General features: G+C 45.0%; 1 protein-coding gene across 3 annotated transcripts; it reads left to right on the top strand.

The window, feature by feature from the left end:
• Window positions 1-38: 38 nt before the first annotated feature.
• Window positions 39-9,947, top strand: LOC106586276 (interleukin-1 receptor-like 1). 3 transcript variants are annotated; one of them, XM_045707722.1, is made up of 12 exons: window positions 39-154; window positions 5,276-5,320; window positions 5,531-5,630; window positions 5,770-6,010; window positions 6,755-6,938; window positions 7,117-7,267; window positions 7,553-7,621; window positions 7,723-7,852; window positions 8,028-8,177; window positions 8,286-8,410; window positions 8,805-8,969; window positions 9,072-9,947. In XM_045707722.1, exons 2-12 carry the CDS (start codon window positions 5,279-5,281, stop codon window positions 9,479-9,481), a joined length of 1,767 nt encoding a protein of 588 aa, XP_045563678.1. In that variant the 5' UTR covers window positions 39-154; window positions 5,276-5,278; the 3' UTR covers window positions 9,482-9,947. The 3 variants fall into 3 exon arrangements, with proteins under 3 accessions (XP_045563678.1, XP_045563677.1, XP_045563679.1); XM_045707721.1 differs by having other exon boundaries at window positions 8,028-8,176; window positions 8,279-8,410; XM_045707723.1 differs by lacking the exon at window positions 39-154 and adding an exon at window positions 5,453-5,495 and having other exon boundaries at window positions 5,296-5,320; window positions 5,566-5,630; window positions 8,028-8,176; window positions 8,279-8,410.
• The last annotated feature ends 13,056 nt before the right edge of the window (window positions 9,948-23,003 follow it).

The raw sequence follows: 23,003 nt of genomic DNA on the forward strand, positions 1-23,003 counted from the left end.
ATACCTGCTAGAAGCACTACCCATACTCCGGCCTACAAGAAAAGTTTACACTGCTCAGTTTGCTCATATTTAGCAGATTCCAGTTCCAGATATACACCTACTGTGTAAATTCTACTCAGATGCTCCTTTAGACTGAGGGAGGATTGCTGCGTAGGTAAGGCTTGCAATTCATTTGATTAGATTACAGTTCAGTTTAAGTGTTGTTTTTTTCTGTGCAATGCTGAGTATGCTTCAACAGGCAATATGTGGAAATGTATGCATCTATGTTGAAATTGTGCTGTTTATGTGATGTTTAGGTTCCAATGGTTGAAATATTGTCATCAGAATATGGTTCATGGTTGTCTAATCAGCAAGCATCTACAGTACACCAGCTGTGCAGTACAACATTTGAAAAACTATTGTAAAATATGCTATTTGTTAGATGACTTTTTCTGCGCATGTGGTAAGTTTTCACAACGCTTTGTACAAAACTCAAAAGAGATCATCAGAAAGGCAGTTGTTTCAAAACTCTAACCACATTTTCTATTGACTAAGTATAAAATAAGCTCGGCAAAATAATACAGACACTTTTTCATCAAACTTAGTGTTTCATCTAGAATACGTATCACATTGCAATACATGTTCAAATAAAATAATTGTTCAAATAAAATAATTGTTTTTACAAAACCATGCTCACATCATTTTTGATATGATTATCTTCTAATTTGTTAAAATACATTTTACTATTAATTAATCCGACTGCTCAAAATTGATAATCACTTAACTGTTTGGTAAATTTATAGATTTTAAACTGGTTTGTCTACTGCATATTTTGAGTACTACATAATTAAATGTAAGGTATAAACGTATAAAGCATATATATATAAACTATTATGATGATAATTATTATGATTTAAAAAATTATATTGATTGTATGTAACAAATACATCCCCTAAACAGTAAACATGTTTCCAAAACCAAGTTGCTGGGATCTTTATGAAGGGAAGGTTTCACACTGCTTCACTGAAATGTCATTGCCAGCACAGTACTGTATTATTGTAATATATGCCATTTACATAGCAGGCACTTTTATGCAAAGTGACGAAAGTGAATCCACACATTTTTGTATGTGACCACTGTGAGAATCTAACCCACAACTCTGGTGTTGCTAGTGCCATGCTCTCAATAACTGAGCCACACAGGACCATGAAAGAGTATTGTTGAATGCTGGGAATGTGGGTCCAGGTGCTGAATTTTTTGCTACTTTAGTGCACGTATGGGTGAATTTGTTCCAGTGCTTTTGCTCCCCTGGGGTGGGGGGGGACTATGTACGGACGGTGCTTTGGTTTATGGCCGGTACGCCCAATGTGGATCAAATCAAATCGAATCAAATTTTATTAGTCACATGCGCCGAATACAACAGGTGTAAACCTTACAGTGAAATGCGCTCAGGTTGAAGATGACAGTATGCACTTTAGCCTGGTGGTCATTGTATCGTTTCGGTTCTGGGGTGCTGAAGTGCCGAGCCAGAGCAGCAGGGAATGTGATACTGTCCCAATACTTTTGGAGCTCACTGTATATCACACCTCAACTGTCCACAATGCTAGTTAATGTATGGTGAGCGTTCTGGCACAAAATTATTGCTGTGCATCATCACCCAAATTGGTACCACACATTGGTGGTAGATGAGGTGAGTTTCCCTCTTACTATATAAATCCATTATTAATATTAAAATATATAAGTGCAACACAATATTGTTAAATACAATACAGGATTGGAATACAGGTAGAAGGTGTATGATTGCCATCCCCATGAGCCACCCTCCTTCAGGCCATGGATGAAGCATGTAATGACATTAATCCAGACCTACAGCATGTCAGGCTTGGATTCGCCATGACAAAAGGTTTTTCCCCAGGTTCATGAACAATAAGGATAGTTACTGTGTCGATGAGAACCTTTGGCCAAATGCTAAAGACAGGTTTGATGCAAACTAGTGTCTGCTGAACGTTATGTTTGTTTCATTTTCATTTCATTTGTTTCATGTGATTACAGTACACCTATTTTGTAATTAGGGATTAACATAGGTAACCGGGATCCCGGGGCTGTCATGGGAACACTCTTCATTTTTCCTCCAAAAATGTAATGACAAGACTCAGGAAGACGCAACATATCCCTCGATGTCAGCAATAATGAAATTCCACAAATACACAACATACACAGCATCAGATTAGCAAAAAATAACAGCACATTCTCCAAACAGGTTGTCGCATTGAAGCCTTTAACCTAGGGTGTTTACACACAAAGTCACCATTAATTGAAAACACAAGCATAATTGACACTCCTGGACTGCACAGGCGACCCGAATGCAGTTAAAAAAAACCCTACTGGAAACCCCCACTGTATAGCCTATAAAATAACATGTGCCTCTTTGAGCTGTCATTGTGTCTCTTCAGACAGTCACAAATGTGATAGGCACCTCTGTCACAGACATAAAGTCTGTTAACAATTCAGAGAGGAATGAGGTAAGATTCTATCTTCTCCTTTTCTATAGCCAAGGCTATTTTCCTATCCAGTCCCAATACCACTGACACCCAAAATCTCCATTCTCATATTAAAATTCCTAACTTCCTAACTCTGTAATCCATATAGCCTACTGTAGGTTGCATTATCAAAGCACGTATCTCGCCTACGCATGTCAAAATACAGCCATAACATTTTCCTCGCTTCTCTGCGCTGTCTCATACTTGTTGCCCATATGAGAGCTTTGGTAGAGAATATGTGATCATCAAACGATATGACAGTAGATAGGCTATGGATATTTTTTAGACAGAGTTGGCCTCCGTTAAAATACCTTGATATTTAAACTATTTCCACTCTTCGCCCTCGGTTAGTCATACATGTCAGAGCAAAAACTAAGCCATGAGGTTGAAGGAATTGTCTGTAGAGCTCTGAGACAGGAATGTGTCGAGGCACAGATCTGGGGAAGGGCACCAAAACATTTCTGCAGCATTGAAGGTCCGCTAGAGCACATTGGCCTCCATCATTCTTAAGTGGAAGAAGTATGGAACCATCAAGACTCTTCCTAGAGCTGGCCGCCTGGCCAAACTGAGCAATCGGGGGAGAAGGGCCTTGGTCAGGGAGGTGACCAAAAACCCGATGGTCACTCTGACAGAGCTCCAGAGTTCCTCTGTGGAGATGGGAGAACCTTCTAGAAGGACAACCCATCATTGCAGCACTCCACCTATCAGGCCTTTGGGTGGCCAGACGGAAGCCACTCTTCAGTAAAAGGCACAGAACAGCTCGCTTGGAGTTTGACAAAAGGCACCTAAAAGACTCTCAGACCATAAGAAACAAGATCCTCTGGTCTGATGAAACCAAGATTGAACTCGTTGGCCTGAATGCCAAGCGTCACGGCACCGTCCGTACGGTAAAGTATGGGGGTGACAGCATCATGCTGTGGTGATGTTTTTCAGTGGCAGGGTTTGGGAGTCTAGTCAGGATCAAGGGAAAGATGAACAGAGCAAAGGACAGAGAGATCCTTGATGAAAACCTGCTCCAGAGTGCTCAGGACCTCAGACTGGCGCAAAAGGTTCACCTTCCAACAGGACAACGACTGTAAGGACACAGCCAAGACAACACAGGAGTGGCTTCAGGACACGTCTTTGAATGTCCTTGAATGGCGCAGCCAGAGCCAGGGCTTGAACCCGATCAAACATCTCTTGAGAAACCTGAAAATAGCTGTGCAGCGACGCACCCCATCCAACCTGACAGAGCTTGAGAGGGTCTGCAGAGAAGAATGGTGTGCCACGCTTGGTGTGCCAAGCTTGTACCGTCATACCCAAATATTTAAGTTTTTGCAAACATTTGCAAACATTTCTAAAAAACGGTTTTTGTTTTGTCATTTTGTGGTATTGTGTGTATTGTGTGAAAAAACAATTGAATCCATTTTATAAGGCTGTAACGTATCAAAATGTGGAAAAAGTCAAGGGGTCTGAATCATGCACTGTATTCTGTCATTCTTTGAAGGAGGTTATCTAGCAAGCTAAGCAACTTTGCTCATTGGTCTTTTGTTTGACTACTGTTACGAAGTTTTTATGATTCAGCAAAGCTATACTCGGGATGTGTTCTGTGCTTCCTGGGCACACTCTGTGTTAAGATAGCCTACTGCTGAAATGCGCTGAATGCTGCAACATGTATAAGATGTTCATTCAAGTTTTCAAACGCCAAATTCGAAGTTGTTCCAAACGTCAAATGTCGAAGTGTTTAAGGTTAACTTTAGTCATTAACTTAAAATATTAAGGTTAGGTATTAGCTCAGAATGGTTAAGGTTAAGTGTTGGGATAGGCTTAAAACGAAATATGCAACCTTTTACACCAGAAGCAGATGCTTACGCCCATCCACAACGCCCTAGCAAAACCAAAACCTACTTGAAGGTAACAGCGGTCACTGTTGCCCCTAGTGGCCGGTTTCTACATCTCCCGACGTCCTCAGACATGGATGGACGTCTAACACTGACATGTATCACGGGTGACCTGGCTGGAATTAATTGAGGAGCATGATAACAATCTGAATTTATGAACGGTCTGTTTCAAAATTCACAACAATGTCATTGGCGATCAAAGATATACTCATTACTAAATATCAGTTTAATTTGCTCTGAAATCATTACATAGTGGCGCAGCCATGTCAACAAGGTGGCTCAGCGCTCTCTTATTTGGGGAGAACCATATCTTGGTTTTAAATGCTTTAAATGGTCACTGGATAAATATGAATTACCTGGATTAAAACTTGGTAGATTTTGGGGAAAAGATTCATTCTTAGCTGTAATTATATCTAAACAATACATTTCTATTTTGCATGAATTATTGTGAAATATGTATTCAATGAACACACCTGATCGCACATGGGAAAGAAATGATGACAATAAGATTTTCAGTACATTTTGATGGGTAGTGCAGATGTATGCCTAATGTGAAAACAGTGTAAGAATACAGTACTTTCCTCAATAAAAGTGTTACCAGTTTGGAGTTTTGTACTAAGAGTTTTGAAAATTCACCACATGCTTGTGAAAATAGCACCAAAGCGATTTGAACAAAAATTGTAGCAAACACGGGTTATTTTCCATAGAGGTCATGTTGCATGTCATGGTTTCTTCATTCAAGCTTAATATGTTACATGGCCACTTCAATAATCTACATTGTCAACATTTCAGTTTTCATAATTTCTGCAGTATCAATAACAGGATATCCTAAAAAGATCTTGAAAGAGAAATATGACTCTTGTTCTTTCTTATCAGTGGATGCAAGTTCCTGTTTTTCAGAAAATGTACTTCACTTTCAGGGTAAGCCCTTTCAGTAATTATTCACTCTGAACCTAAAAAACTATTCTGCATATGTATTTTATTCCCTCTTGAAAATAGGTATGTAATTTATTGTAAAAACAAGTAAAACATGTTCTTGATGTTTTATTATAGGGTCTTGTGTGGAATGATAGTTCCTGTCCGACTTTACAATAAGGTAACATTATTTTCTTTGTTCCCCTTGTCTTGTAGTTGGTGGATGGTGGTCTCATGTTTCTGCTCTTCAGTTTGACTAGGATTTCTGCCCAGAGAGAAATGTCCTTAAACCCCACTACAACAGGTCATTACACAGGTATAGCATCTTCTTCATATTTCACACATTTCTACATCCTATTATTACAAGGAATAGTGAATATATTGTACCTTGAAGAATAGACCTCTTTTCCTTCACATGCAACTTAATCGGGTAATGTATGTTCATATTTTGGCAGAGTCCCCATGTAAACTATTTGACAAGTATGAAACTACTGTGACAGAGGGGGAGGGCCTTAGTTTGCCAGCCTACTATGACCTGAGTGAGTTGGTTTGGGCCAGCGTGACTGAGTTTACCTGGTACAGAAACAGAACCCAAGAGCTCCCGTCCTCTGAGGAAGAGCGTGTGCATCATCATGGACCGGTGCTCTTCTTCCTCCCCCTTTTAATCAACGACTCTGATCAGTACTACACCTACTGGTAATACAACAACTGTGTGTGTGCGTGTGTTTAGGGGTTAAATTGGTCATTGAGTGCAGGGGAGCCCTGTTTGGGAGGGTTAGGGTGAGGGTTGAGTCTAGGGTTAGTGTTGAACCTGGATGTGTACATAGGGCTAGGGTAGGCATGCACATTTACAAAGAAAAAACCTAAGGGTCGCTTGTCTTGTGCAAACGCTGAATAAAATTCTATTTCAACTTACTCTGCCGATTGAAATTTGAGACAAAATATCCACAGAAAACTATTATTACCGACTTCAAAACGCAGAACTCTGTGTGTGGCAATAAAGATGTGTTTGCTCCTGACCTAAGGCCAAGCACAAGATGGAAGGAAATGCACGATGATACATGCATACTGACGGAAATTTTGCAGGTGTTTACATGGTTTTGAGCACGTGACAGGTGATAAACATTTCAACGGCAGTACTGGCACTATAAAGTTGGGTAGATAATACTTTCCTGTGGATATTTTGTCTCAAAATTCGACCCACTGAAGGACCAACGACACAGACAGCTGGTAGGGTCACATGTAATAAAAATGTATTCAACATTCTGGCTTGTAAGGAAACTTTCTAAGTTTTTAAACTGCTTCGATTCAGGCTGTATAGACTCTTGGAAAAAAACATTTGCTATCTACAGCCTAAATGGGTTCTTCGGCTGGCCCCCAGTTAGAACCCTGTTGGTTCCCTTTTGGATAACTAGTCCACTGTATATGCCTATGTTCCAGGAGAAAGGGAGCAGACACCTGCCTAATTTTTGTGACAGAGGTGATTGTGGTCAAAGCCCAACCGTTCGATCAGTCAGTCCTATTTAACAGTATCTCAGAGTCAGCAGACAACATCGCTATCCCATGTCCTGACCCAGTGGAAAAACTGTGCCAGGATGGAAAAGAAAACTTAGCCTGGTATAAGGTACTGAACATGACCAGAATGCTAACACAAACCCCAATCCTGCAAAACTATTTACCATTGGTTCTCAACTCCTGTCCTAATGCTCCTAAGGGTTGCACCTGCTCTTGATGTGTGGAATCAGGAGTGTTACTGTTATTTCAGCAAAGAAGTTTGTCAAATTGTTTGTCTTTAACTTCAGAATTTCAGTCCCATTCCAAACGAGTCTGAGAGAAATCTGTGGGTGTACCATGCCTCCAAAGCAGACGAGGGCATCTATACGTGTGTGTGTACGTGGGAGCACAATGGGACTGTTCTCAACACTTCTGCATCCAGGAGACTAAAGATCAAAGGCAAGTAGGTTGTGGCTTGATGACAGCTCTGTCAATCCTCTCAGCATTTTATTTATTTGATTTGAGCTTTGCTGAAACCTCATCCAAGATGGCAGCAGGGTCAACAAATATGGAAACTCTAGGCTCCATTGTATATCAAACAAACAATCAAAAGCAACATCAAAAGTAACCCTCATATCACATGTGGTCTTTGTGGCAGCAACAATCATCAATAACATCAGTGACAACGTTTTGAATGTATCCAAAAGTATCTTTCTGACTAAACTGTGTGTTTGTCTCCTTCAGCTCCCGCTGCCTCGCATCCTCCTCAGATCAACCTGCCTAGAAACGGAAGCACAGAGACCACTGACCTGTGTAGGGATCAAACCGGGCTCAAAAACGTTCAAATACTTGTGTTGTGCTTGACTTGGTTTGCCCGGTATATCTGTCTTCAGAGTATCTTTTGTTCTTCATAGACACCACTAAGAAGTTGAGGTGTGAAGCGTTTTGTGGGCAGAACATTGAAGACAACTGTCACGTGTGGTGGGAGATTAATGGCGTGAAAGTGCGCTTGCAGCAGCAAGACTACTCAGTGAACACCACCAGGTAGGTACACACATGCACGCACACTCACGGATTCATGCATACACGCAAACACACACACACACACTTGTTTTTGAGAACAAGGTAACAGAATTTACACATTTCCTTGAAAACAAGACCCTAGATTCACCGTTTAGAAATTACTGTGTGAATGTTTTGTGTGTATGTGTTACTGTAGTGAGGTGGAGGTTTCTTCAATGCGGAGTATCTTCACGGCTATCCTGACCATAAACACAGTGACTACTACAGACCTCCAGTCAAAGTTCACGTGTGTTGCAATGAATGACCAGAAATGGACTTCTGCAGTGGTTACTCTCAAGCAAAGAGGTTAGTGCACACACTCTTAAACAAACATCACACAGACACAAACTCACACATACAAACTGTGTAACTTTCTTGGTGTTGTGTTCTCCCTGTCATCCCCCACAGGGTTTATGTTTATGGGTCTATGTGTGGTGCTACTGCTCTTCTTCTTGCTAGCTGCTGTGGCCATCAAAGTGTTTGACATCGATCTGGTGCTCCTCTTCCGTGGAGTTTTCAAACGCTATGGTCGATCTGAGGGTAAGAACATCTAGCCACCCACTGTTTAATGATTTTATTAATGATTTTATTGAAAGTTTAATGATGCTATTTCACTAAGATATTTCATTGTACAGAAATGCTTATTCAGCCTACATGATCTATATAGTATTGGATACCATATAAACATATTACTACATTTAGTTCTTAGTCACCACACTGAAGCATGGCCACTGATTGTGCAGTGCAGTTGTCTGCAGTAGGCCCTTTTTAACAGGTCCTGGCTGGGGTCAATCCCACTGCAAGAGTAGAAGTAATGGCCCATTTATTATAAAATAACTCAATTTCAGTTGAAATATAATTTAATCAAATCTCTACAATCTACTCCTTTCCTGCTGAGGTTTGACAGAAACCTCCTCTTTGTCTGTGTTTTCAGATGGGAAGGTCTATGATGCTTACGTTGTCTACCAGATGGATGGCGTAGACAAAGACATGGATGAGAAAGTGTATAACTTTGTGTGCAGCGTTCTGCCCACTGTCCTGGAGCAGAAGTGTGGCTTTAGACTCTTCATCTACGGCAGAGACGACTTACCTGGAGAAGGTTGGTTCTTTCAGACTGTGTCCTGCCCTCTAAGAAGCAAATGTAACAGTAATAAAGTCAAAAGTTATCTTCTCCCGCTCCTCTCTGTTCTGTTGTCCCCAGACCGCATGGAGTTGGTGGAGGCCTGCATGCGGCTGAGCAGGTGGCTGATTGTCATCCTGACCCCCAGCTCAAGCACATGGTCAGGCTCAGGAGGTCAAGGCTCATGTGGCCAAAGGGGCTACTCGTCTTCGTTGACCACAGCGGAGGACTATGACTGTCAGGTGGGGCTCTACCAGGCTCTGGTCCACAGTGAGATGAGCATCATCCTCATCCAGCTGGGGGACATGGGGGAGGGTGGCTACACACACCTGCCCCCCGGCCTGCAGCACCTGGTCCGCAAGAGTGCCCCCTTAATGTGGCAGGAGGGAAGGCGTGGGTCGACGCTGCCCAACTCAAGCTTCTGGAAGAGGGTGCGTTACATGATGCCTTGGCCGCGCCGCTCGACTAGTTTTGACAACCAGTTAATATGACTGTTCTATGTGAACAATCAGGTCTGAGGACTTGAAGTGCGGTTGGAGGTCTAGGATTCTGTTATAGAAGAGAACACCCCCAGGTTCTCTGAAAATCCTTATTCCATTCATAGAAATATCATTAATTATTCCAGTGCTGTGCAGAGATATACACAGGTTAGCTGAGAGCGTCACAAAAACGATGTGTACAACGTGGCAGAAGGCCGTGTGATGTTGTGATTCTGGATGGCTAGCAACAATGACAAGAAACTGCCATGTGGGGAATAGTAGGTGGCTAATTTCAGCTAGTTTTATCTTGTTCTTGAAACCATGTCTTGTTTTTAGGTATTTTCACTAATGTCACGTCTATGCTAATATGGCAAAAATGTGCTTTCTTACTAACCAACAACTGTAACAATGTATTTGAGAGATAACAAGTGTTCATTGTGCAACTTCATGTTTTCAATAAACATTGGAGACTAAACATTGTTGACAACATGTAAACTATCTAAACCAACCCATTCTGTTTTGCTCCATATTTGTGCACGCGTCTGTTTTGTTGCTAAACAACCAACCTGTCTATGGTGCCATAGTGACATATTGACTAAGGTCCTAAATCAATTGAAATGTACATTTCCAACCTTTGAGAAACTTGTCTACTTACTCAAGATAAACGTGCCGATTATTATGTTGAAAGAAAATGAATTTAACTTATCTGATGCCCTGAAGATAGTCATTGAATAAACTGGATGGGGAAAAAGACACGACTGTAAATCTGAACAGTCAGCATTACAGATACCCTGTAGGCTAATTATGAAAGTGCTGCCACAGAAGACCATCAAATCAACAGATATATTTTTGTATTTTTCTGTGATGTTATATCGATTCCCGTTGTCATTTCATGTTTTCATGTGTATCTGAGCTATTGCTGTTCAAGCAGGCAGAAATACAGCAGGTATGACGAGTTTTGTATTTCTGCCTGCTTGAACAGCGAACAGGTCAGATACACATGAAAACATGAAATGAACCCAGGAATCAATAGATCATCGCTCAGAAATGCACAAAAATGATATACTGCTCAAAAAAGTAAAGGGAACACTAAAATAACACATCCTAGATCTGAATGAATGAAATAATCTTATTAAATACTTTTTTCTTTACATAGTTGAATGTGCTGACAACAAAATCACACAAAAATAATCAATGGAAATCCACTTTATCAACCCATGGAGGTCTGGATTTGGAGTCACACTCAAAATTAAAGTGGAAAACCACACTACAGGCTCATCCAACTTTGATGTAATGTCCTTAAAACAAGTAAAAATGAGGCTCAGTAGTGCGTGTGGCCTCCACGTGCCTGTATGACCTCCCTACAACGCCTGGGCATGCTCCTGATGAGGTGGCAGATGGTCTCCTGAGCGATCTCCTCCCAGACCTGGACTAAAGCATCCGCCAACTCCTGGACAGTCTGTGGTGCAACGTGGCGTTGGTGGATGGAGCGAGACATGATGTCCCAGATGTGCTCAATTGGATTCAGGTCTGGGGAACGGGCGGGCCAGTCCATAGCATCAATGCCTTCCTCTTGCAGGAACTGCTGACACACTCCAGCCACATGAGGTCTAGCATTGTCTTGCATTAGGATGAACCCAGGGCCAACCGCACCAGCATATGGTCTCACAAGGGGTCTGAGGATCTCATCTCGGTACCTAATGGCAGTCAGGCTACGTCTGGCGAGCACATGGAGGGCTGTGCGGCCCCCCAAAGAAATGCCACCCCACACCATGACTGACCCACCGCCAAACCGGTCATGCTGGAGGATGTTGCAGGCAGCAGAACGTTCTCCACGGCGTCTCCAGACTCTGTCACTGTCACGTCCTGGCCAGTATAAGGTTAATTGGTATTGTAGTTTGGTCAGGACGTGGCAGAGGGTATTCGTTTTATGTGGTTCGGGGTGGTGTGTTTGTTGAAGGGGCATTTAATTTAGTATTTCGGGGTTTTTGGGCACTGTTTGGTTTTCATGTATTCTATGTTTAGTCTAGTATGTCTGTTTCTATGTTTGGTTAATTGGGGTTGGGACTCTCAGTTGAAGGCAGGTGTTGTCTATCTGCCTTTGATTGAGAGTCCCATATATTAGGGTGTGTTTGTGTTTGTTATTTGTGGGTGATTGTTCTGTGTTAGCCTTGTGCCTTGCAGACTGTCAGTAGATCGTTCGTTCTCTTGTTTGTTGTTTTTGTGGTCGTTTTGATTTAATTAAATGTTCAAAATGAACAACCGCATGCCTGCTGCGTTTTGGTCTACCTTTTCAGACGACGATTTCGCAATATCGTCAGAAGACGAATATAAGTATGACAGAATCACCCACCACTCCAGGACCAAGCAGCAGAGGAAGGAGCAGAGGGACTTCGAGTTGGACTGGCGGGAGAAGTGGACCTGGGAGGAAGTTCTGGACGGGGCCGGACCTTGGCACCAGGCTGGGGATTATCGCCGCCCGCAGTGGGAAATTGAGGCAGCCAAGGCAGAGAGGCGGAGGTACGAGGCCATGGACGCACTGAGGGAGAAGCACGAGAGGCACCCCCAAGAATCTTTTTTGGGGGGGCACACGCGTAGGTTGGCTAGGCCTAGGAAGAGCCGGAAGCCAGCTACCCGTGGTTATATGGAGGAGCGTATGGGGTGGAGAGTGCCATGTTTCGCTGAGGAGCGCACTCTCTCACCCATACGCACGCACAGTCCGGTGCGCACTATTCCAGCCCCTCGCAGGTGCCGTGCTAGAGCGGGCATCCAGCCTGGTAGGAGGATGCCTGCGCAGCACATTTGGTCGCCGGTACGCCTCCGAGGACCAGGCTACCCAACTCCCGCTCTACGCACGGCTACCATCAGGCCCCTGCACAGCCCAGTCTGCCCTGTACAAGCACCCCGCTCGTACAGGGCTACTAGTTCCATCCAGCCAAGACGGGTTGTGCAGGAGGTAAGATCAAGACCGACTGTGTGCCTCCATAGCCCTGGGTTTCCAGCTCCTGTCTCTCGTGCGGACCCGGAAGGGCGTCAACCCAGTCCGACTCGTCCTGTTCCCACTCCCCGCACTAGCCTTCAAGTGCGTAAACCCAGCCACGCCAGTCAACAGTCGTCGGAGCTGCCCGCCAGTCAACAGTCGTCGGAGCTGCCCGCCAGTCAACAGTCGTCGGAGCTGCCCGCCAGTCAACAGTCGTCGGAGCTGCCCGCCAGTCAACAGTCGTCGGAGCTGCCCGAGTGGCCAGACTGCCCTGAACTGCCGGAGTGGCCAGACTGCCCTGAACTGCCGGAGTGGCCAGACTGCCCTGAACTGCCGGAGTGGCCAGACTGCCCTGAACTGCCGGAGTGGCCAGACTGCCCTGAACTGCCGGAGTGGCCAGACTGCCCTGAACTGCCGGAGTGGCCAGACTGCCCAGACTGTCCCGAGTTGCCAGACTGCCCAGACTGTCCCGAGTTGCCAGACTGCCCAGACTGTCCCGAGCTGCCAGACTGCCCAGACTGTCCCGAGCTGCCAGACTGCCCCGACAGCCTGGAACGGCCAGAGCCGGAGCCACCTCCAGAGATAGGTGGGTTGGGGAGGGGGGGTGTAGCACAGTGCCGTCGTTGACGGCAGCCACCCTCCCTTCCCTCCCTTTAGTAGGGGGGAATTTTTCTTTTTGGTGTTGCTTGGGGTTATTTTTGTTAAGGTGCTTCCGGGGTTAGCACCTTTAAGGGGGGGGGTACTGTCACGTCCTGGCCAGTATAAGGTTAATTGGTATTGTAGTTTGGTCAGGACGTGGCAGAGGGTATTCGTTTTATGTGGTTCGGGGTGGTGTGTTTGTTGAAGGGACATTTGATTTAGTATTCCAGGGTTTTTGGGCACTGTTTGGTTTTCATGTATTCTATGTTTAGTCTAGTATGTCTGTTTCTATGTTTGGTTAATTGGGGTTGGGACTCTCAGTTGAAGGCAGGTGTTGTCTATCTGCCTTTGATTGAGAGTCCCATATATTAGGGTGTGTTTGTGTTTGTTATTTGTGGGTGATTGTTCTGTGTTAGCCTTGTGCCTTGCAGACTGTCAGTAGATCGTTCGTTTTCTTGTTTGTTGTTTTTGTGGTCGTTTTGATTTAATTAAATGTTCAAAATGAACAACTGCATGCCTGCTGCGTTTTGGTCTACCTTTTCAGACGACGATTTCGCAATATCGTCAGAAGACGAAGATGAGCGTGACAGTCACATGTGCTCAGTGTGAACCTGCTTTCATCTGTGAAGAGCACAGAGCACTGGGGACTTCCTGACAGGCCGCCCCCAGGTGGTGAGGGTAGGTAACAACATCTCCACCCCGCTGATCCTCAACACTGGGTCCCCACAAGGGTGCGTTCTCAGCCCTCTCCTGTACTCCCTGTTCACCAACGACTGCGTGGCCATGCACGCCTCCAACTCAATCATCAAGTTTGCAGACGACACTACAGTGGTAGGCTTGATTACCAACAACGACGAGACGGCCTACAGGGAGGAGGTGAGGGCCCTCGGAGTGTGGTGTCAGGAAAATAACCTCGCACTCAATGTCAACAAAACAAAAGTGATGATCGTGGACTTCAGGAAACAGCAGAGGGAGCAGCCCCCTATCTACATTGACGGGACAGTAGTGGAGAGGGTGGAGAGTTTTAAGTTCCTCGGCGTACACATCACGGACAAACTGAAATGGTCCACCCACACAGACAGCATGGTGAAGAAGGCGCAGCAGCGCCTCTTCAACCTCAAGAGGCTGAAGAAATTCAGCTTGTCACCAAAAACACTCAAACTTTTACAGATGCACAGTCAAGAGCATCCTGTCGGGCTGTATCACCGCCTGGTATGGCAGCTGCTCCGCCCATAACCGGAAGGCTCTCCAGAGGGTAGTGAGGTCTGCACAACGCATCACCGGGTGCAAACTACCTGCCCTCCAGGACACCTACACAACCCGATGTCACAGGAAGGCCAAAAAGATCATCAAGGACAGCAACCACCCGAGCCACTGCCTGTTCACCCCGCTAACATCCAGAAGGCGAGGTCAGTACAGGTGCATCAAAGCGGGGACCGAGAGACTGAAAAACAGCTTATATCTCAAGGCCATCAGACTGTTAAACAGCCATCACTAACATTGAGTGGCTGCTGCCAACATACTGACTCAACTCAAGCCACTTTAATAATGGGAAAATTGATGTAATCAATTTATCACTTGCCACTTTATATTATTTATATTAGATAATGTTTACATAACCTACATTATTCATCTCATATTTATATACTGTACGCTATACCATCTACTGCATCTTGCCATCTTGATGTATTAGATGTATCACTAGCCACTTTAAAACAATGCCACTTTATATAATACACTGCTCAAAAAAATAAAGGGAACACTTAAACAACACAATGTAACTCCAAGTCAATCACACTTCTGTGAAATCAAACTGTCCACTTAGGAAGCAACACTGATTGACAATACATTTCACATGCTGTTGTGCAAATGGAATAGACAACAGTTGGAAATTATAGGCAATTAGCAAGACACCCCCAATAAAGGAGTGGTTCTGCAGGTGGGGACCACAGACCACTTCGCAGTTCCTATGCTTCCTGGCTGATGTTTTGGTCACTTTTGAATGCTGGCGGTGCTTTCACTCTAGTGGTAGCATGAGACGGAGTCTACAACCCACACAAGTGGCTCAGGTAGTGCAGCTCATCCGGGATGGCACATCAATGCGAGCTGTGGCAAGAAGGTTTGCTGTGTCTGTCAGTGTAGTGTCCAGAGCATGGAGGCGCTACCAGGAGACAGGCCAGTACATCAGGAGACGTGGAGGAGGCCGTAGGAGGGCAACAACCCAGCAGCAGGACCGCTACCTCCGCCTTTGTGCAAGGAGGAGCAGGAGAAGCACTGCCAGAGCCCTGCAAAATGACCAACCGGCAGGCCACAAATGTGCATGTGTCTGCTCAAACGGTCAGAAACAGACTCCATGAGGGTGGTATGAGGGCCCGACGTCCACAGGTGGGGGTTCTGCTTACAGCCCAACACCGTGCAGGACGTTTGGCATTAGCCAGAGAACACCAAGATTGGCAAATTCGCCACTGGTGCCCTGTGCTCTTCACAGATGAAAGCAGGTTCACACTGAGCACGTGACAGACGTGACAGAGTCTGGAGACGCCGTGGAGAACGTTCTGCTGCCTGCAACATCCTCCAGCATGACCGGTTTGGTGGTGGGTCAGTCATGGTGTGGGGTGGCATTTCTTTGGGGGGCCGCACAGCCCTCCATGTGCTCGCCAGTGGTAGCCTGACTGCCATTAGGTACCGAGATGAGATCCTCAGACCCCTTGTGAAACCATATGCTGGTGCGGTTGGCCCTGGGTTCCTCCTAATGCAAGACAATGCTAGACCTCATGTGGCTGGAGTGTGTCAGCAGTTCCTGCAAGCGGAAGGCATTGATGCTATGGAGTGGCCCGCCCGTTCCCCAGACCTGAATCCAATTGAGCACATCTGGGACATCATGTCTCGCTCCATCCACCAACGCCACGTTGCACCACAGACTGTCCAGGAGTTGGCGGATGCTTTAGTCCAGGTCTGGGAGGAGATCTCTCAGGAGACCATCTGCCACCTCATCAGGAGCATGCCCAAGTGTTGTAGGGAGGTCATACAGGCACGTGGAGGCCACACACACTACTGAGCCTCATTTTGACTTGTTTTAAGGACATTACATCAAAGTTGGATCAGCCTGTAGTGTGGTTTTCCACTTTAATTTTGAGTGTGACTCCAAATCCAGACCTCCATGGGTTGATATAAATTGGATTTCCATTGATTATTTTTGTGTAATTTTGTTGTCAGCACAATCAACTATGTAAAGAAAAAAGTTTTTAATAAGATTATTTCTTTCATTCAGATCTAGGATGTGTTGTTTAAGTGTTCCCTTTATTTTTTTGAGCAGTATATTTTCAGAACCTACATCACTCATCTCATATGTATATCCTGTACTCTATGCCATCCTGATGTAATGTATCACTAGCCACCTTAAACAATGCCGCTATATATGTTTTCATACCCTACAATACTCATCTCATATGTATATACTGTACTCCATACCATCTATTACATCTTGCCTACGCGATTCGGCCATCACTGATTTATATATTTTTATGTACATATTCGTATTCATTCCTTTACACTTGTGTGTACAAGGTAGTAGTTGTGGAATTGGTAGATTACTTGTTAGATATTACTGCATGGTCGGAACTAGAAGCACAAGCATTTCGCTACACTTGCATTAACACCTGCTAACCATGGGTATGTGACAAATACATTTGATTTGATTTGAGATAACCTTAGGTCTCAGTGTCGATCAGAAGCAAGGCTAGTTCTGTGCTATGTACTGGCAAGTGTATTCAGTGACATTTTCAACCTCTCCCTGTCTGAGTCTGTAATACCAACATGTTTCAAGCAGACCACCATAGTCCCTGTGCCCAAGAACAATAAGGTAACCTGTCTAAATGACTACCGACCCGTAGCACTCACGTCTGTAGCCATGAAATGCTTTGAAAGGCTGGTCATGGCTCAAATCAACCCCATTATCCCAGAAACCCTAGACCTACTCCAATTTGCATACAGCACCAACAGATCCACAGGTGATGCAATCGCTATTGCACTCCACACTGCCCTTTCACACCTGAACAAAATGAACACCTATGAATGCTATTCATTGACTACAGCTCAGCATTCAACATCATAGAGCCCTCAAAACTCCTCACTAAGCTAAGGACCCTGGGACTAAACACCTCCCTCCGCAACTGGATCCTGGACTTCCTGACGAGCCGCCCCCAGGTGGTAAGGTTAGGTAACAACACATCCTCCATGCTGATTCTCAACACGAGGGCCCCTCAGGGGTGTGTGCTCAGTCCCCCCCTGTACTGCCTGTTCACTCATGACTGCACGGCCAGGCACGACTCCAACACCATCATTAGGTTTGCTGATGACACAATAGTGGTAGGCCTGATCACTGACAATGATGAGACAGCCTATAGGGAGGAGGACAGAAACCTGACCGTGTGGTGCAAGGACAACATCCTTTACCTTAACGTGATCAAGACAAAGGAGATGGTTGTGGACTACAGGAAAAGGAGGACCGAGCATTCTCATCGACGGGGCTGTAGTGGAGCAGGTTGAGAGCTTCAATTTCCTTGGCGTCCACATCACCAACAAACTATCATGGTCCAGGCACACCAAGACAGTCATGAACAAGGTACGACAAAACCTATTCCCCCTTAGGAGACTGAAAAGATTTGGCAGGTGTCCTCAGATCCTCAAAATGTTCTACAGCTGCACCATCGAGAGCATCCTGACGGGTTGCATCACTGCATGGTATGGCAAGTGCTCGGCCTCCGACCGCAAGGCACTACAGAGGGTAGTGCGTACGGCCAAGTACATCACCGGGACCAAGCTTCCTGCCATCCAGGACCTCTACACCAGGCGGTGTCAGAGGAAGGCCCTAAAAATTGTCAACAACTCCAGCCGCCCAAGTCATAGACTGTTCTCTCTGCTACCGCACGGCAAGCAGAACCGGAGCGCCAAGTCTAGGTCCAAGAGGCTTCTAAACAGCTTCTACCCCCAAGCCATAAGATTCCTAAACTGCTAATCAAATGGCAGCCTGAACTATTTGCATGGCCACCCCCACCCTCTTCTACGATGCTGCTACTCTCTGTTATTATCTATGCATAGTCACTTTAATAACTCTACCTACATATACATATTACCTCAGTTACCTCGACACCGATGCCCCCGCACATTGACTCTGTACCGGTACCCCCTGTATATAGCCCCGCTATTGTTATTTAATTATTTGTTTTTCTTATCTCTTACCTTTTTTGTTGTTGTATTTTCTCCAAACTGCATTGTTGGTTAAAGGCTTGTAAGTAAGCATTTCGCTGTAAGGTCTACACCTGTTGTAGTCGGGGCATGTGACTAACACAATTTGATTTGATTTAATCATCTAGTTGAGCATTCCAGATAATTTCTTCATCCCAGCAGAAAGGTCCCATCCACGTAGTTGAATTTTAGATGTGCAGATAGACAAGTCCAGTCTATTTTACAGTTACTATAGTCAAGTATGTGGGTTATGGTATTTTAAATATAGATGTTCCCATTTTAGTAATCAAGCAAGCTAGTAAAAATGTACTTTTGTCTTTCATACAGATGGGCTGGAAACCCAGTGACAACACTTAGGTCTGCAGCTGCCATTTTCCGTTGGGAAAGAGAAATGTTGCTACGTTGCTACTCCAAGTCAGATGGATCTGTAGAAGCAAATATTCTCTGTGTACCGTTCAATGAACTCTATCAAGCTGCTTCTGGGAGTTGCACCTAATGCTGTGATAACATATTGCAGTGATCTGCATTAGGATCTGTGTCAGACAAAGCCAGAAGTCGGAGTTTGAGAAGGTCTTCATGTCTGGAGATATGATTTTAGCAGGCAAAGGCTTCTTGGTGGAGAGCTTGAGGCCTGCAGGGGTCACTGAACATTCCTCCATTCCTGAACCACAGAAGGTTCACAGAGCGTGAGATATATCTCACAGATTGACTAAAAGATTCAAAAATCTTTAGATTCACCCCACCTTATCTACGTTGTTATAGTAATGTGCTGTGCACATGTAAGCCTCAAACTCAGAGAAGTAGCTGATGATTGGGAAACAAGAACAAACTATGATGCATGAGGATTGGGTGAGGGACCAATTGTCACATTGTCCAAGGTGGGTTTGTGTTATGATAAACAATGCATTTTCTGTCCAGATAAATATGGTGATATAGCATTGAAAAAGACCTACCACTGACCAAATTTCTCTTTGTTTTCCAGTCCAACAGGAGTTCATCCCTTAGATCATCCGATGGATGGACATCCTGTGCCAATGTGATCCGAGCACTTGAGTCCAGTTGTGGCGACTACAGCACATCGAGCCTGTGGTCAGTAACTCATCAAATATGATACATTTTTGCATAAAACCTTGAATTTTTAAATGCATCAACCTCCTTCTTCTCATGGTGTGCCAGTTTGCATTGGTGCGCTGTCATACCGTTGCCTGCCGTATAGCCTCTTGCTGCTCCGATGACAGCGCTATGCCTGCATGCCCCAGGTGCACTTTTTTTAAACAATGTCCAGTACAGACAGGGATGACAGTGAGGGTAGCGGTTGTTCTGGTTCAGGTTCAAGGAGACATGCCATTCCACTGAATGAAATCAAATCACAAGCGCCGTATAGAACAGGTGTATTCCTTACAGAGAAATGCTTACTTACAAGCCCTTAACCAACAATGAGAATGGAGGCGTGCTTTGTCCTCCTGTTACTGTAGTCCACAATCATCTCCTTTGTCTTGATCACGTTGAGGGAACCTGCACCGGAGACAATTCCTTAGCCACTGAAGATCCTCCTCTGTGGGCTCTTGGGACAGAGACTTGTAGTCATCGGCCGTTTCTCCACTAACTGCACCTGGTTGGGCACGGCTGGCTTTCTCCACTTGCATTCCCCATCTGTACAGCCGATATTGTGAACAAATGTATGGCTACACTTGTGAGCTACATGGAGGCATTCACATGTGGTAGAGAATCCCCGGTCACCTATAGATACCTGCCAAAAGGAATGATGTTACATTGCATTCGGAAAGTATTCAGACCCGTTGACTTTTTTCAAATTCTGTTACGTTACAGCCTTATTCTAAAATTGATCAAATATACTGCTCAAAAAAATAAAGGGAACACTAAAATAACACATCCTAGATCTGAATGAATGAAATAATCTTATTAAATACTTTTTTGTTTACATAGTTGAATGTGCTGACAACAAAATCACAAAAAAAGAATCAATGGAAATCCAATTTATCAACCCATGGAGGTCTGGATTTGGAGTCACACTCAAAAGTAAAGTGGAAAACCACACTACAGGCTGATCCAACTTTGATGTAATGTCCTTAAAACAAGTCAAAATGAGGCTCAGTAGTGTGTGTGGCCTCCACGTGCCTGTATGACCTCCCTACAACGCCTGGGCATGCTCCTGATGAGGTGCGGATGGTCTCCTGAGGGATCTCCTCCCAGACCTGGACTAAAGCATCCGCCAACTCCTGGACAGTCTGTGGTGCAACGTGGCGTTGGTGGATGGAGCGAGACATGATGTCCCAGATGTGCTCAATTGCATTCAGGTCTGGGGAACGGGCGGGCCAGTCCATAGCATCAATGCCTTCCTCTTGCAGGAACTGCTGACACACTCCAGCCACATGATGTCTAGCATTGTCTTGCATTAGGAGGAACCCAGGGCCAACCGCACCTGCATATGGTCTCACAAGGGGTCTGAGGATCTCATCTCGGTACCTAATGGCAGTCAGGCTACCTCTGGCGAGCACATGGAGGGCTGTGCGGCCCCCCAAAGAAATGCCATCCCACACCATGACTGACCCACCGCCAAACCGGTCATGCTGGAGGATGTTGCAGGCAGCAGAACGTTCTCCATGGCGTCTCCAGACTCTGTCACGTCTGTCACGTGCTCAGTGTGAACCTGCTTTCATCTGTGAAGAGCACAGGGCGCCAGTGGCGAATTTGCCAATCTTGGTGTTCTCTGGCAAATGCCAAACGTCCTGCACGGTGTTGGGCTGTAAGCTGTGGACGTCGGGCCCTCATACCACCCTCATGGAGTCTGTTTCTGACCGTTTGAGCAGACACATGCACATTTGTGGCCTGCTGGAGGTCATTTTGCAGGGCTCTGGCAGTGCTCCTCCTGCTCCTCCTTGCACAAAGGCGGAGGTAGCGGTCCTGCTGCTGGGTTGTTGCCCTCCTACGGCCTCCTCCACGTCTCCTGATGTACTGGCCTGTCTCCTGGTAGCGCCTCCATGCTCTGGACACTACGCTGACAGACACAGCAAACCATCTTGCCACAGCTCGCATTGATGTGCCATCCTGGATGAGCTGCACTACTTGAGCCACTTGTGTGGGTTGTAGACTCCGTCTCATGCTACCACTAGAGTGAAAGCACCGCCAGCATTCAAAAGTGACCAAAACATCAGCCAGGAAGCATAGGAACTGAGAAGTGGTCTGTGGTCCCCACCTGCAGAACCACTCCTTAATTGGGGGTGTCTTGCTAATTGCCTATAATTTCCAACTGTTGTCTATTCCATTTGCACAACAGCATGTGAAATGTATTGTCAATCAGTGTTGCTTCCTAAGTGGACAGTTTGATTTCACAGAAGTGTGATTGACTTGGAGTTACATTGTGTTGTTTAAGTGTTCCCTTTATTTTTTTGAGCAGTGTATATGTTTTTTCATCTTCAATCTACACACAATAGCCCATAATGACAAAGCAAAAACAGGTTTTTGAATTTTTCAGAACGTATTAAAAATAAAAACATATACCATATTTACATAAGTATTCAGACCCTTAGCTATGAGACTCGAAATTGAGTACAGGTGCATCCTGTTTCCATTGATCATCCTTGATGTTTCTATAACTTGATTAGAGACCACCTGTGGTAAATTCAATTGATTGGACATGATTTGGAAAGGCACACACCTGTCTATATAAGGTCCCACAGTTGACAGTGCATGTCAGAGCAAAAACCAAGCCATGAGGTCGAAGTAACTGTCCGTAGAGCTCCGTGACAGGATTGTGTTGAGGCACAGATTTGGGGAAGGGTACCAAAACATTCATGCAGCATTGAAGGTCCCCAATAACACAGTGGCCTCCATTATTCTTAAATGGAAGAAGTTTCAACCATCAAGACTCTTCCTAGAGCTGGGTCGGCCGACTAAATCGAGTAATCAAGGGAGAAGGGCCTTGGTCAGGGAGGTGACCAACAAACCCAATGGTCACTCTCCAGAGTTCCTCTGTGGAGATGGGAGAACCTTCGAGAAGGACAACCATCTCTGTAGCACTCCACCAATCAGGCCTTTATGGTATTGGCCAGACAGAAGCCACTCCTCAGTAAAAGGCGCAGGACGACCTGCTTGGAGTTTGCAAAGAAGGCCCCTACAGGACTCTCAGACCATTAGATATAAGATTCTCTGGTCTGATGAACCCAAGATTGAACTCTTTGGCCTGAATGCCAAGCGTCACATCTGTAGGAAACCTGGCACCATTCCGATGGTGACACATGGTGGTGGCAGCATCATGCTATGGGGATGTTTTTTAGCGGCAGGGACTGTGAGACTAGTTGGGAATGAGATAAAGATTAACAGAACAAAGTACTGAGCTCCTTGATGAAAACCTGCTCCAGAGAGCTCAGGATCTCAGACTGGGGCAAAAGCGCACACCAGGAGACAGGTAATGGCGCACTGAACATAGTTATGTAGAGCACCTGAAGATAAAAACAAAATATTCAATATCGGCAAGTTAGACTAAATATTAGCACTACACAATCTGGTGGGTGATAACCTTCAATCTGGATAATAACACAAAACAAATCTTAAGACTCGAGAAATGTATCGACAAATATTACAAAAACAAGCAATACCCAAACATGACGGAGAGTAAGACAGGGGAACCGATTTCAAAACGAAAAC

Source organism: Salmo salar, chromosome ssa25 (genome assembly GCF_905237065.1).
Source record: "Salmo salar chromosome ssa25, Ssal_v3.1, whole genome shotgun sequence".
In the NCBI taxonomy this organism is placed as follows: Eukaryota; Metazoa; Chordata; class Actinopteri; order Salmoniformes; family Salmonidae; genus Salmo; species Salmo salar.